Source organism: Leptosomus discolor, chromosome 10 (assembly GCF_034619465.1).
Source record: "Leptosomus discolor isolate bLepDis1 chromosome 10, bLepDis1.hap2, whole genome shotgun sequence".
NCBI classification, from domain to species: domain Eukaryota; kingdom Metazoa; phylum Chordata; class Aves; order Leptosomiformes; family Leptosomidae; genus Leptosomus; species Leptosomus discolor.
Genome location: NC_141400.1, coordinates 15,100,190 through 15,115,469, shown reverse-complemented (window position 1 = coordinate 15,115,469; position 15,280 = coordinate 15,100,190). Strand labels below are relative to the sequence as shown.

The 15,280-nt window shown below is 62.7% G+C and overlaps 1 protein-coding gene across 2 annotated transcripts; it reads left to right on the top strand.

The window, feature by feature from the left end:
- The first annotated feature begins 254 nt into the window (after positions 1-254).
- Positions 255-13,926, top strand: SYNPO (synaptopodin). Of its 2 annotated transcripts, XM_086471134.1 has the most exons (4): positions 255-729; positions 9,943-11,673; positions 11,716-11,840; positions 13,147-13,926. In XM_086471134.1, exons 1-4 carry the CDS (start codon positions 255-257, stop codon positions 13,924-13,926), a joined length of 3,111 nt encoding a protein of 1,036 aa, XP_086327260.1. The 2 variants fall into 2 exon arrangements, with proteins under 2 accessions (XP_086327260.1, XP_086327259.1); XM_086471133.1 differs by having other exon boundaries at positions 9,943-11,840.
- Positions 13,927-15,280: the final 1,354 nt, after the last annotated feature.

Below are 15,280 nucleotides of genomic sequence, written 5' to 3'. Positions count from 1 at the left end.
TCCTCCTCGGCGACGTGTGTCCTCCAGGCAAATCGCCGTGGCTGGGTCTCCGAAAGCTGCCTGCTCCCGTGGCATTGCGCCTGGTCCTTCTGCCTGCAAGAGCAGTAAAGCTGGGCTCGTGCCCGGCACGTGGCCGCCTTCCCTCTCGGATGCTGCCCGTACTCCCAGGGATGGTGCCAGGGAGGAGCCAGCCTCCCAGCCACACGGAGCTGGCTTGAAAGGGTGTGAAGCGCCTGCGAAGGGAAGCGACAAAGATGCTGAAGGCAAGGCTCCAGCAGCCCTGCCCGCAAACCCAGCCCGGCTGCCCCATGCCCCTCGAGGCTGCCCAAAACCCATGTGTCTGCAGGATGGCCAAGGGCGACACCGAGGGGGACACGGGCTGTTGGCAAGAGAGGGGGAGCAGTGGGAGACAGAGATGCCGTCAGCTCCGGGATGCTCCTGCCTCCGAGACAGTTGAGCAGGAGGGATGGACGGGGCCACCAGGAGGGAAGGCAAGCAGGAGTTGCCAGCAGGAGCCTGGGGGGCTCAGTGGGGACATGCCGGGTCCCTCGTTGCACAACGGCAACCTGGCCTTGGTGACTGAGCCTGCAGCCTCCCCAAAATGCCCTGGCTCTGCCCCAGATCTGCCCCCTGCAGCAGCCAGCCCTGTGGCTGACCCCAGCCAGGAGTGGAAACTGGTGAAGATCCAACGGGTCCTCATCAACCCCGCCAGCGAGCCGAGGAAAGCAGGTAAGAGAAACCCCTTTTGGCCACTGTCCTCTAGCCTGAAAAGCACTGCCGTGCTCCTGGGGCCAGGGCTGCTGCTGCCCAGTATGGCGGTGGGAACACCCAGCTCTTCCCAGGGCAGGACCTCCACCGGGTTAGAGGTTCCAGGCTCCCAGCCGAGCCGCTGGGACTTTTTTAGCTTGAGATGATCTCTCTGGCCTTAAAAATACGGAGGAATCTGTGGCTTTTCTCGGGAGGGGGGTGGGAAGGCAGCAGACGGGTTCCAGTGATCTCCAAGAGCTCAACCAAACCCCAAGTGGGGCACGAGCAGGGTGGGCTTCCCGGCCCTCACCCTGGCCAGGAGGCTCAGTGGGATCCTGCCAAAAGGGGAGAGATCAGGGCCAGCTCCTGGGGTGCTGCCTGTGTTAGGGGCACCTCTCCCTGATCGGTTGGGATGGGGATGGCCGAACATTCGTGACATAGCTTGGGGCCATCTCTCTTTCAGCCCCTGGTTTAAAAATTAAGCGCTTTATTTCAGGCTGCTTGGTTCCTACAATGCTCTCTGCCATCACCTCACTTCACAGCCCTGTTTCATAGCCATTCCCCTCTGTGACTGTCCCTTTGGCCACGGTGACAGAAATACGGGCACATATCTAGGGTTACCGCGTCTGTCCCCACACCCAGACATCCCCACCCAAGGGGAGATGCTCCCACAGGATTACACCCAGCCTCTTACAGGCATCAGACCCATTTTTAAACCCCGCTTCCACCCTTTTTTCTATTTTGCTCCTGCCCAGCTGTTATCTCAGCTGCCATGCGGCACCGAGGCAGGTGTGTCGCTGTCCCCACGGGAGCCTGGTTTTCCCAAAGCAGACCCCAGGATGGGGAGGGACAGGATCAGCTGGGGATGCTCGACATAAACCCGTTGTCCAGAATCCATCCCCCTCCGTTTTGGGGTGTCAGGCATCCTCAAAGCCAGCAGGTCCCTGGACAGGATGAGGGCTGGGAAGCGCAGCCAAGCTCCTTGGCTCGCTGCTGCCCCAGCAGCTCCCTGGCCGTACGGGCGTCGTGTTTCAGGGCTCGGCACACAAACCAGATGGACCCAAATAGTCTTCCCATTTCTCACCCTGCTCTGGGATGGCAGATCTGCAGTTGGGAAAGGTCAGGCCTGACTCTGTCCAGGCTCAGCATTTTCCTAACCCGCGCCACCATCCAGCACTTTTGCTGCCAGCCTGGAATTTTAAAGTAACTCAACAGGTTTGTTGGAAAGAGTTTGTCTGTCCCGTTTCCTCCTCCTCCAAGTGAGATCACCACCAGTCGCTGCCTGTGAGACCCGTCAGACTTTCCAGAGCCTCCGGGCAGGATGTCACTGAGGGTCCTGAGTGCTGGGAGCAGCGTCGGGACCTTGCAAAAACCTGTAGGTTTGCAAAGAAAGAGAGGTTTGGTTCAGAGCAGGGATGGCAGCAGAGGAGAGCGGGAAGGGCAGGTCCCTACGCTATTGCCATCGGGGCTGCCTCTGCAGCAGCGTGTTTGCAGAAGCATCCCTGGAAAGTGTTGAGGATTTACTCATCTTCTTCTTAGCTGTCTGGGGGTAAAGCACAGCCCCCCTGCCCCAGGCAGCTTCTGCCAGAGAAAGGGGTGCACCCATCTGCATGCAAAATCATGCAGGGTGGCCCTGAGAGCTGGAAGCCAAGTGGGTCCCCCCCTGCGAGCAGTGCAGACCAACCCAGGCCAGTCCCAGGTGCCCCTTTTGTCCCCATCCAGCAGCCCAAGGCCAGGCTGGCTGCTCCCAAATATCCGGCACAGCGGCCCAGGCTGGTTGGCACCTCTCGGGGCAGGCTGGGGAGCGCAGGAGCCCCAGGTAGAGGCAGCGGCTGGGAGATGCAGGAGGCAGGACTGGTTTATCTGTCTAGTGTGCAAATAAATGGAAGGTTTCACTCCCCGAGGGCTGCCGAGCCCTCAAAAACCAGAAAAACACAAAAAAAAAAGCAAAGAAGGGCAGGAAGAAAGGAAATTAGAAAGGCAAAAAATAAGGCCAAGAGCTCATCCTGTGGTGTGGACAGGCGCAGGAAGGGGGTGAGGCTGGTCCCACCCGCAGAGGTGCCTGGGGAGCTCTGCAGCCCCAGCAGGAACAGGGTGGTGGAATTGGGAGGTGATGCTGGCTCCCCAGGAATCATCTCACCTGCCGCTGTGGTCTCCTTGTCACTGGGAGCAGACCACCCCTGGCAGAGGGCTTTTGGTGCTCTTCTGAGGGGATCCCCAGGGTGGTGACACCAGTGCTGGATTTTTACCCCTACTCCAAGTGCCCCAACTCTTTAGGTACTGGGGAAACTGGCAGCAAGGGGAGGCCCTGAAATACAAGGTGCTGCAGGTCCCCAGCAGTGCTGGGAGAAGAGAAAGGGGGTGATGGGTGGGGCAAGAGGGATGCTCAGGGCTGGGATAAGGGGATGCGTGGAGCAGGGATAAGGGGGGTGTGCAGGGCTGGGAAAGAGGGATGCCGCAGGGTGGAATAAGGGGGTGCACAGGGCTTGATAAAGGGGATGTTCGGAGCAGGGATAAGGGGGGGTGCTCTGGGCGGGGCGAGTGGATATCCCGGGCTGGGTAAGGGGATGCCCCGGGCTGGGTAAGGGGATGCCCCGGCTGCTCTCACCCTGGCAGGGGGCTCAGGGCAGACCCAGCCGGGACGAGAAGCGGCGGGGCAGGACTTCTGGAGGGCCGGGGGGGGGGTGGGGGTGGGGGCGGGGGCGAGCAGCCGGGGCGGGGGTCTGCTGCCGGTGCCGCCGGGGACCCATCCCGTCCGGTCGGTCGAGCGGGGAGGGCAGGGGCAGGACCGGCGCGACCCGCCACCCCCCGGCCCCCCCCCGTCGTCGTGTGTGTGTGTCCCCCTCCCGCCCCCCGGGCCCGCTCCGAGGGCGGAGCCGCCGCAACTTTCCTGCCCGCCGCCTCCTCCCCGGTGCAGTCGGGCTGCGAGGGGCGGCGGCGGCACCGGCACCGGCACCGGCACCGCGGGTAGGGCCGGGGCTGGGGGGGCGGCGGCTGCCCCCGGGCGGGGCTGGGGGGGCCCGGGGGGTGCCAGTGGTGGAGCGAGGGGGGGGGGGGAGCTCAGAGAGGGGTGCGAGGGGGGTGCAGGGATCGGGGGATGTCCAGGGGTGCCGGGGGCTGGCGGTGCACGGCGGGGGCCGGGGGGGGGGGGTTCGGGGGTGCTCGCCCCCGTACGGTGCTGATTGTGGGCGAAGGGCAGGCGAGCGGAGGCGCAGACGAGGGCTGAGCGGGGTTTGTCTCTCTGTAAATTAGACGGGTGGGTGCCAGTTCCCTCTGCCCACACCCAGGGGTCCGGGGTGGGGCTTGGGAGGCACAGCGGGGGGACGTGGGGGGACGTGGAGGTGTCCGTGTCCCCCCCGGGGCTCTGGTCCCAGCTCTGCAAAGCGTCTTCCTAGGCAATGTCCTCTGTCCCCCCGTGACAGGGACATGATCTCCCCTGGCCATGCCACCCCGTGCTGGAGACACAAGGTCTGTCCCTACGGCTTGGCAGCCAGCAGGATGGATCCCTTACGCGTTGTGCAAGGGACAGGCGAAGGCCCCGTTTCGTCCCGCTCCCCTCCCCGCTGTGTCCCTCCGACGGGGCCAAGCTGAGCCAGATGACCTTCTCTCGCCAGGCCAGTACCTCTGGCTCATGGCACCAGCCCGGCAAGGCTGTCACCTGGGGCCCTGACAGCCAGGGACGTGTCACAGTGAGTCCGAGCACCGGCAGGCGCAGAGGGGCTGGGACTCACCTGCCAGGAGGGACAGGGTCCCCCTGGTACCCATCCATGGGATGGGATGGCTCAGCTGCGTGCTGGGTGGGTGGATGGCAGAGCAGCCTGGAGGAGGTCTGCACAGCTCCAGCCTCCTCTTGCAAAGCTAAAAGCTTAATTTTTGTCTGGCTGGGGGAAGGTGCTGCCTCCACTTCTGCGGTAGCAGCAGCCTCTTCTTCCTCAGTGAGGAAGTGTGCAGGGCTGGGGCTGCTTGCTGCATCCCTTCAGCTTGGCGTGCCCTGGGAAAGCGCAGGGCATTAAAATTTAACACCCCCAGCCCCTTCTCCTCCTCCCTCCAGGTGGGAGATGGGTACCCCAGGGCTGACTGCTTGGAGGCTGCAGGGCCATTTTCAGGAGGATTTGGGTGCTGAGCGCCGGGCAAGGCAGGGGCACGGCTGCGAGCCGGGAGGAGCGCGGGGAGGCAAACAGCTCCAAATCCAGCAAAGCCCTTGTGAACAGAGTGCAGGGAAAACTTGCAAGCGCATCGAATTTTCTCGCTGTGCCAGATTTTGTCACTGGCAAAGGCACCCGCGAGGAGAGGCCCAGCACGGTGTGCCCTGCCAGGCAGGCGAGGTTTGCTCCCACCATGGCACCCACTGCTTGAGCTGGGGCTTTTCAGGTCTGCAGGGCCAGCATGGATAAAACTTTCATGGAGGTTTTATACTGGAGTATAAGAGGGTTGGAAGTTGGAAATGAGGCAGAAAATAGTTGTATTTTTATCCATGCGTTTGAATCATATCTGTTTCTAGCTGGCTCGACTGCCTGTCTGTGCTACCCTCCTTGTTTTCCTAGCAGAAGATTATTTGGGATAACTCTGGGAGCTGGAGGGAAGCACAGACTTAAATGTGTGCAAGTTAGTGCACAAAGCAAAAAATCCTGCACAGCTGTAGTTAGGGCAAAAGGCCAGTTGGCTTCTCTGCCAAAAAACCTGCTTACATTTCCTCGGTGTCCAAAGCCCTCAATGTTTGGGTGAAAATACTGGATTCCCCCTCCCCAGCACTGCCCGGCTGTAGACGTGTGCGGGTTCGTGGCAGGGAGGTGGAATGGCGACGGAGTGTGTCCCTCTGGAGAGATGGGGTTTCAGTCGGTTTGATACTGGGTTTTGCTGGTGGGATTTTGCCAGCAAGAGGCACCATTTGGGTTGACTCGCTGCAGCCCAAGAAATGGTCAGAATGAGGGGAAAAGCACCTGCCAGTTACGGGTGGCGGCTGCTGCACTATGCGAAGGTAGATTCGGGGTTTCTGGTCCATGCTCTACCTGGCCCTGGACAGCCCTGTGGCCGGTGGGACATCCTGAGCATCATCCTGTGAGCTGGCCAGGGTGGGCTTCAGTGTGGGGATGGCTGAGCATCCAAACCAGGAGCAGGCTAGGAATAGATTTTGGAGTCAGCTGCCAGCCTTGAGTCCAGGATTTCAAGTGGCCTGTTGAGTACTGGGCCTCTGGTACCTCTTGGCTTCTCCGTACGAGGACTTCTCACCAACCATGCCTGCTGCTCACAGCCACCCAGACCAACAAGGTGACAGCTTCCAAGTCGCTGATTTTCTTCTTGTGACATCCCGGCCACGTCAAGACCAGCAACTTCCACTCTAATCTGTCAGCTCAGAGCGCCCTGGGGTATCTCCCCTCCCTGCAATTTGGGGCCAAATCCTCATCTCGTTCCAGCTCTTGGAGTCCATGTCAGGGCAGGGCGGGCCACAGGCAGGGCCTGATACGTCCTTCACCATCATTTGGAGTCAGACGGTGACTCCAGCCTTCGCTGGCCGGACTTCAGATGCTCTGCAGTAGTGCTGTGGGGGTGACGACCAATCGTTTGCACGGAAAGCTGAGCTGGAAGGAATTTTTTTTCCCCCATCTGGCCAGGAAGGGAGAGCAACAAAAATGCCTTTCACCACCCTCGTCATCCTCACTCTGGAGGAGAGAGCATAGTACGTGCTGCAGGAAGGATGACTGACAGCTCGGTAAGAAGCTGTTAAGCCCTGCACTTGGGGGACGTTGCTGGAAGTCACCCCTGGAGCAACGGGATACCTACAGAGCAAGTGCCTATATAAATATACAGATAGAGATCTATAGGCTCCTCTGGCTGCAGCTGAAGTGCATTGCACTGAAATAGCACTCGGGGGCTGGTGGCCAGCTGCTCACGTGCGCCAGGAGCCCAGCGGTCCTGTGGGTCGCAGGGAGCATCTCCTGCCCTGGCATCACTGGACCGCAGGGCTGGGGACTACTGAGTCACCCCCCAAAGTGGGGATAGGGCAGCGGAGAGGGCTGGTGGGGCTGGATTCATTGTTCTTGGAAGAAGCCAGGACATTTGGAGAGGGGAGACGTTTCCTTCCCGAAGGGCAGCGTGGTGGCGAGCCGGTGTGCGGCGTGGGAAGGAAGGAAGGAAGGAAGAGTGGAAGAGCGCGAGAAGAGCCTGTCACCCTTCGGATTTTGGACTGGACTCCCGTTAATGGTCGGAAACCAGTTTCCAGTGGCGCACGAGCCCCCAGCGCCCTCAGCCGCGCGTAGTTTTGCTTTCACCTCCTCCCGCGCTGCTTGGGCTGCCTTCGGCCCTGCGCCCCTCCTCCTCCTCCCCAGCACCTGGACATTCTCAGCACGCTGAGCTCCCTTCTGTCTGCCTGGGGCCGGGGGGGGAAGCCCCCAGCCACAGCCCACCCGAGGCTCCCCGGCTGGCAGGGGATGGTGGGGAAGGATGAAGGGATGTTCCCTGCAGCTGGGAGGGGAGTGAGGGGTGCAGGAGCCGCCCGAGGTGACGAGGTCCCCCCGGCCACTCCGGCAGATGGCTAAAGGCTCTCGTGCCAGGTCAGATAACCTCATTGTACGGCTCAGGCCGGAGGGTAGAGGGGAAGGAGGTGGGCCCTGCCCTGTGGGTGGGGATGGGATGGCATCCCGGGTCGAGCGATGATGAGCCACGTTGGCCACGGTGCCTGCAGAGCCGGGTTGCAGGGCTGCAGCGTCCGCCTGTCCATCTGTCCGATCATCCATCTGCCGGGCTGTGTGCGGCTGTGCAAGGAGGGCGGTTTACAGGGTTGTTCTCTGCAGTTGTCTCTGGCCTGTCCGAGGCTTTGGTGCTCTCCATCCATGCGCTAGACATTGGACATGAAGAGCAATTCTTAGCCCTGGCATCCCCATTAGTATCCTGAGGGATTCATTTCCAGCGGGCTCGGGTGGAGCATACCCAGGGAATGGTGGGTACTGGTTAAGCAGGGGCAGAGTGGCTGCTGGAAGAGCGTAGGGGATGTAAGGCTGCAAGGCGATGCTGGGAGCAGATGCCAAATGGGGGGATTTCAGGCGGGGGGCTCCCACCCGGCAGCACCCCCTGGCCCAGAGGGATGTCTGTGCCCAGGGCGGCAGCAAGGGATGGGGATACCTGGGGGCAAAATCCCAGGAGTCAAATCCTGGTGCTGGGCCTGGCTACACGGGAGTGTATCCGGTGGCTAGTCCAAGCAGGAATGAGCTGGCCAAGAGCTGAGTCATCCCTCCAGCACAGAGGAGATCCTCCAGGGCCCCTCGGCTGCTGTTAAAAGGCAGTAGCAAGAGCGAGAGGCTGTGAAATGGCTCCGCCGAGAGCTCGGCTTCTTAGGCGGCCTCAGCCTCCAAGGAAGCGGGGATGCTCGGCTCAGAGCATGAAATTTGCAGACATCTGGAGCCTGTGGCTTGTTTCTCAACGGCTCCTTGGCCATATTCCTCCTTCGTTTCGGAGATAAAGGCGGCAAGGGTGACCCCATGGAGTGGGAGCTGCGGTGCTGGCCGCCCTCCAGCCAGCCCGGCCGGAGGAAACCACGGCCCCACTCTGTGCCGCCGCCAAAGCAAATAGAAATGGGGCGTTAAACAATGCCGGGCGCTAACCGGGGGAGATGTTGGCCGCCGGCGTCGCCACTGCGGATGGGCTCCTTGTCTCCATGAGAGAGTTTCCACTGGCATCTCTGCCTCCTCTCCCCCGTGCCCAGCCAAAACCTTCCTGTTGGGCAGCCTGAAGGCTTCATTCACCCTCCTCCTCCTCCCTGGCCCTTCCGGGGAGGCAGGGCCACTCTGCACACCTTGGTGGTGCTGGAGCCAGGGCAGTGAGTTGCTGGGTGCTGAGGGAGGTGGGAGGGTTGAAGGGTGAGGAAGAGGAGATGCCCAGTTTGCAGCAGCCCTCCTGCTTCACCGTGGGCTCGCTGGAAGGATTTGGCTTAGTCATTCATCCCTTCCCTCACTGGTAGGCTGAGCCACTGCTGAAAATATCCTGGAAGGCTCCCAAGCAGCACAGAAGGCAAGAAAATGAGAAACACATGAAGGAAGGGAAGAAGGGATGGGAAGGGAAGGGGAGCGGGCTCTGGCAGTGCCCGAGGCAGCGGCGCTTGGGGCGGGTGGGCGGCCCTGGCCACCCACCTCCCTGCTGAGGGCTGGAGTGGGGACGCCCCATCATCACAGCCATACCAGCAGCGCCTTTGGGGAGGGGGCTGCACCCTCGGTGGGTACTGGGGTGATGCTGATGCTCCACACCAGTGCCTGTCCCCAAGCAGTGGCCTCGGCGGGGCCGGGGACGCTGCCCTTCCCGCGGGTGCTTCGGGGCGAGCTTGTAGGAAATTGCTCACCCTGAGAAAATGCGTTGCTGGCAGCTCCACATCCTTTTGGCCTGTGGGAAGGGCTGGTGCCCTGACCTTTTGGCCAACACACGAGAAGCCCAGCGACACTCTGGCTGCTCGCTGCAGGGCCTTTGCCGGGCTTTTAGCATTTTGCTTTTAGCACTTGAGTAGGCTCCCAAGGCATGAGGTCGGCTCCTTGCTGTGGGCTGCATCTGTGTCCGGTGGGTCAGGATCTGCGCAGCTTCTGTCGGCTGCTGCCATCTCGTGTTGCTCCACAAATCAGTCCCCAGACAGTGCTGGCCACCAGCCTTGCCACGAGGTTACAGCGGGCTGGCATCTCCCTGCTGATGCTGGGTTTGCTTTCCTGCCCGCTCGGGGCCGGGCATGCCAGGATTTGGGGCGAGGGGCTGGGGGATACGCACTGGCCCCTTCCCTGCCCTCTGCCTCTTCAAGCTGGGGGCCAAAACCATGTGAGCTGCAACCTGAGACCTGCCAAAGCTCTTGGAGAAATTCCTTTCCCATGGGGTCACTTCAGTGGGCACACAGAGCCCAGCCGAAATACAGGGCGGCGTGGGACGAAAGGTCTTGAGTGCCCCCGGGTGTCCCCTGGGCTTTGCCGTCTGTCCCCTCAGCATGCAGAGCTGCAGCTCAGCATCTTGACGGGGGCTATGCCGGGTCCCCATCACCCCTGGACTGCAATATCCCCACTGTGTAGCCCAGCCCTGGAGCATCCCTCCTGCCTTCCTCCAGCTGCTGGGGAAGGGGTTGGAATACTGGGGAATACCTGGAGGAAGGGCTGCTGGTCCTGGGCGGGGAGGGCTGGGATCCCACATCCCCTCTGAGCCCCCCCTAACTCCGCTGTCCCCTCTGCCCAGGTCTCTCCCGCAGCGCCAGCCTCTCCGAGAAGGAGCTGAAGGAGGCAAAGGCGCGGAGCCGGAGGATCGCGGCGCAGCTCACCACAGCACCTGGCCCCAGCTCCAAGGGCGTCCTGCTCTTCAACCGCCGCAAGCAGCGTGTCGACGGGCTCACCGGGGCCGGGCATGGTGGGGGGCTGCTGCTGAGCCCCGCGCCCCGGCCTCGGCAAGCAGCCATGGAGGAGGGCGAGGGGCAGGGGACAAAGCTGGAGCCTGACCAGCCTGGCACCCCAGGAGAGGGGCTGCGGGTGAATACCCCCCCGTGCCGGGAGCCTCCTGCCGAAGCCCAGCAGGTCCCACTCAGTGTCTACCTGAAGGAGAACATGGCATCGGCCGCCACCAACGGCATGCAGGAGCGGGTGGCTGGTGGGGTGGAGAGCAGGGCGGGGGGGCTTGGGGATGCAGGAGCCCCTGCGGCGCCAAGCACCGTGGTTCTTGCCTTGCCGCAGAGCCCCGAGGAGGGGAAGAACGGCGAGGTGCCCGGCGAGGTGCCAAGCACACCAGCGGGGACAGCCACAGGGACGGCATCCCCGGCCAGCCGGCAGCAGAACGGGGCACAGGGCCGGCAGTACTACGAAGTCCATCTCACCCTGGCCAAGCCCAAGCCCGTGAAGAACCGGACAGCCAGACCCTTCGGCACCCAGGCATCCCCCGCCAGCGGCCAGCCCGTAGAGGGACCCCCAGCCACCGAGCTGCCCCCACCACCCACTTACGCTGAGACCCTGAGCAGCCCCCCGCCGCTCACCCGTGTCCGCTCGCCCCCTGCCTACTCGGTGCTGTACCCGCCCCAGGAGCAGAAGATGCTGACGGGTCCACCCCTGGGCTGTGGGGCGAGTGGGCCAAACCCCCTGCCCAAAACTGGGATCCTGGAGGAGTCGGCTGCCCGGAGAGCTGGCAAAAAGTCCATGTTCACCTTCATTGAGAAGCCGAAGCTGGGCCCCAACCCCGATCTGCTGGACCTGGTCCAGAGCGTGGACAGCAGGAAGAAGCAGAAGGAGCAGGGGGAGCCCGGTGCGGAGGACGAGCCCTTCGCCCTCGGGGCCGAAGCCGCCAACTTTGTCCCCAACAACACAGCCAAGGGTGGGCAGCACCTCCCGCCACCCGATGATGCTCCGGCATGGTCCTCCTGCCTCAAGTCTCCCACCATTCGGCCCAAGCCTAAGCCGCAGCCTAGCCACAACCTCAGTGAAGCAAGAGGGAAGGGGGCCGAGCTCTTTGCCCGCCGGCAGTCCAGGATGGAGAAGTTCATCATCGAGGCTCCCTCCCAGCCGGAGCTGTTGCGGTCCCCATCTCCCACCATGTCCCTGCCTCCTTCCTGGAAGTACGACATCAATGCTTGCCTGTCACCCATGGTCTCCAGACACGTCTCCAAGAGTCCCTCCAGGCCCTCCAAAACGCCCCCAGCGTCTCTGTATGGAGGCAACCTGGTGGAGAACGAGGTCTCCCAGAAGGAGCTGGAGATCTCCAAGCACCAGCCCTACCAGCTCCAGTCTTCGCTCTTCATCCTCTCCCCATCCAAGGGGCCGGTGAGGTCCATGCCCCAAGAGATGCCTCCACCCAGACCCTCTCTTCCTGACACCTACCCCTACCCCCAGCAAACCTCCTGCCCGACCTCTCCATTGCCTCCTTCCCCCATTTGGCATCCCCCTGCCGTGCCCGCCACTGGCCAGACCACCTCCAGCCCCTTCCCTGGCAACACTGGGGCTCTGCCCCTGACTCACGGCAGCCACGCAGGTCCTGGAGCCCCGAACGAGGTGCTGCTGGCCTCCCCGTGCCGCCTGCTGCCGCCCCGAGCGAAGGGAGGCTTCCAGGCACCCCGGCCCTCCTACTCCACCAGGAACGCCGGCATTGAGCCACAGGTGTGGAAACCTTCTTTTTACTACAAGTAGCAGTGGCGGAGAGAAAAACACGGGGGTTTTAGGCTTCCCTCCACTGGCTGAGTTGTCCCTAACTGCTCACGGGTGTGCCAAAGGCCGAACCAACCACACAAAAGGGGGGAAAAAAGAAAAGGAAATAGAAAAAAGACGTAGCTGGGAGGCTGCAGTGCCAGGACAGTGGGTGACACAGGCGCTGCCGAGCCCCCCATGTAATGGGAGCTGAGGGGTCCCAGGAGGCAGCAGGAGTCAGGGACATAGAGCCCACAGGATCCCAAAGAGCTATCAGGAGCCTGCCCGTGGGGCCACCAGCACTTTCTTTCTTCTCTCGCCTGGAAACTGGAGCATCGCTTCTCTGGCTCTGTCCTTTCCTCGCCTCCTGCCTTTCCAGCTCTCGTAGCCAGCAGCTGCTGGCTCTGCCCGCTCACCCGCAGCCCCTCCGTCCTGCTGGCTCCTATCAGCCTCCTACCAAAGCAAAGCCGGAGGGGACACGCCGCCTTTCCACCTCACTGTGCCTGCTCCTGTCTCTTTTGCTGCTCCTTCGGGAACTGTCCTCGTTTGCTTCCACGCTGCAGAGGAAGAGCCACATCCCCGAGGGAATGGCAAAGCCCCACCATGCTGGGACAGGGGACACTGCGGGGCCCCTGTCCCTCCCCATGCTGGAGCTGGGGACAGGCAGCGCTGCTTGGCATGGCCAGGAGCGAGGGATGTGCCGGGCAGAGGAGGGCTGGCGAGGGCAGGACGGCTGGGTGATGATCAGCCCGATGCTCGTGGTCCAGCCGTGCCTCTGCCTGTCCCTCACTCCTGCCTCTCTCCCCACGGAAACGGGTTGCCTTTTGACTGTGCTTTTATTTCTCCTGTGTTTTTATTATCTTTTTTTTTTTTTTTTCCCCCTCTTTCTGAATATACTCTGCGCTGTCAGACCTGGCTCTTCTCTTTCCTGCTGGCTGGGGAGCAGCTGCTGGGTGATGGACTCCGGGGTGGCGCAGGGGGTGTCCCCATGCATCACACAGAGGGAGGATTTAGGAAGCTGCAGGTAGTGAGATGTCCTCGGTCATATTTTGGGCAAGGATGATTAATTGCAGGCTCAGCATGCCCCAGCCTCCTTGGCTGGTGAGGGGGGTGGTGGTGCAGAGGCAAATGCATTTTTGGGGCGCCCTTGCAGGTGGTGCAACGCGTGAAGCCAGCACAAAGCTTGCCCCAGCGCCAATCCTGCCCCTCTCTCTCTGCTCTGTCCCTTTCATCTGCCCCGAGCGGTGCCGACACTAACCCGCTCTCTGTCCCCCTCCAGGAAAGGCGGCCGTCTCTCCCCGCCTCACCCACCTGGACGCCCCGGCTGGCGAGGCGCCCGGGCAGCCTGGATGGCTGGGCCAGCCCAGCTTCGGTGCCAGAGCTGGACGAGGGACCCCCCATGTCCCCTCCGTGGAGCGAGAGGTCCCTGTCCCCGCTGCGGCAGGACCCCGACCCCCGGGCCAGCCGGCAGATGCAAGCACGGCTCGCCAGGAACATCATCAACGCTGCCCGAAGGAAGAGCTCCTCTCCCAAAGCCGTGGGGCCGGAGGGCTCCCGGCCCTTCACCCCCATCCCCACTGGCCCCCCCAGCCTGCCCCAGTCCCCCCAGCCGCCACGGCTGGAGGGCTCCAGAGCCCCGTCACTGCAGGCTGCCAGCAGAGCACTGGGGAGCCTGGGCAGCCCCTCGCCCACCCACAAAAGCCCCCTGCGATCGCCCCGGGCGGATGGCCCCCAATGTTGCTTGTCCCCTGGGATGGCCCGAACCACCTGGGCAGAGGGTCGCCGGATCCCGCTGCCACCCAGCATGTCCTCCTGCCCCATCCCTGGGCTGTCCCCCAGCCCCAAGAGCCCCCTGCCATCCCCTGTGGTGGGCGGGCGGTCCCCAGCCAAGCGCTGCACCTCCCGGTCCCCGACGGACTCGGACGTCTCCCTCGACTCCGAAGACTCGGAGGCCAAAAGCCCGGGCATCCACAGCTTCAACCTCTGCCCCCGCGGCTGGACCGGCAGCCTGCGGCTGAAGCCAGGGGGGCTGCCCTCGGGGGCACGCTGCACCTCCTAAATGAGCCGGTCCCACCCAGGCCACCCTCTCCCCAGCCCCGCCAGCCCGGGCGATGCCACCCGCTGACCCCCACCAGGAACACCCCAACCCTCTGGGCTGAGATCCCCCAAAACCGGTATCCCCGCTCCCCAGTGGAGCTGCCATGGCCCCTCAGCGTGCCAGCAGGGTCAGGCGCCTCCCGCCTGCCTGCCACCCCATGGCCCCGCTCTATTTTTGCCACCCTAACCTTTCGGGGCAGGACTGCGTGGTCAGCAGCAGAGCTGAGAAGGCAGCGGGGGGGGGGGAAGCCAGCCCCCAGCACGGCCCCCTCTCTCTGCAGCCCCTGCCCGCCAGCCAGCCCCATGCCACATAGCCAGGATGGGCTGGGTGGTCCCCTGCGAGCCCCCTGTCTCCAGGGCCAAGGTGTCACCCCCGGGGTGTCACCGCAGCTCTGCTTTCCTGGGGTGGCACAGCGCCGAGTGGGTGCTGCAGCTGAGCACCCTCTCCCGGCCTCCAAATCTGGCTTGTTTTGGTTGAAACCAGATTTTGGGCAGGAAAGGTTGATTTTTTTTATTCCAGCCCCCCAGTTCTTCATTGTTTTGTTTGTTTTGTTTTGTTTTGTTTTTAACTTGTGACCCATTCTCAAAGAAATTCCCCCAAATCCTTCCCTGGTGACCAAAAAGAGAGCCGAAGTTATTTATTGCCACACCAAGGGGACCATTTACATTTGCCCTCCTGCCCTGCCCAGGCAAAGAAGGGCAGCCCCATCCTGTGCCATGTCACTATCCCCATCCCTGGGCTCACCCCATCCCTGTCCCCACCCCTGCAGGATGGAGGGGCACACGGGGACTGGTGGGTGCTGTGGCAGCCAGGTGGGGGCTGGGGGGGGCGAAGGAAGTGGTACAGGTTGCAGTGGGTTTGAAGGAGGTGTCGGTGCAGGAGGTGATGCTGAGAGTGTCTTGGGGACAAAATGGTGTCCCCACGAGGAGTCCTGCAATGGGCGGGGGGGGGGTTGGGGGGGTTGGGGGGGGTGAGCAGAGGGCCCCCCGAGGGCAGCAGTGTCAGAGGGAGGTTCAGGGTGGTGGGGTGGACGGGATGAGGAGGGCGTCAGGGTTATGTGGCAGAGTCCGGGGAGAGCAGTGGGTGGTCAGGAGGGCAATGAGTCCCCAAAGCACTTGTCCCCACCCAGGGGCGAGCAGGAGCCAGCTGGGGTGGCAGGAGATGCTACAGCAGGACCGCAGTCACTCACCCAGAGGCCACAGCCTTGGTGCTGGTAAGACCAACACCGAGAAAGGAGGATGTGCTTGGGCTGACAGGACTCTGGCATGTTCCCCATTCAGGGAGCCTCTGTCACCCCTTCCCTTTCCCCAGGACA

Bases quoted from the DNA above. Each gene is read 5' to 3' on its own strand.
- SYNPO (XM_086471133.1), top strand. From the start codon at position 255: ATGCTGAAGGCAAGGCTCCAGCAGCCCTGCCCGCAAACCCAGCCCGGC. The intron at 730-9,942 runs GTAAGAGAAACC...CCCTCTGCCCAG, and splicing joins CAGCGAGCCGAGGAAAGCAG to GTCTCTCCCGCAGCGCCAGC. The intron at 11,841-13,146 runs GTGTGGAAACCT...GTCCCCCTCCAG, and splicing joins ACGCCGGCATTGAGCCACAG to GAAAGGCGGCCGTCTCTCCC.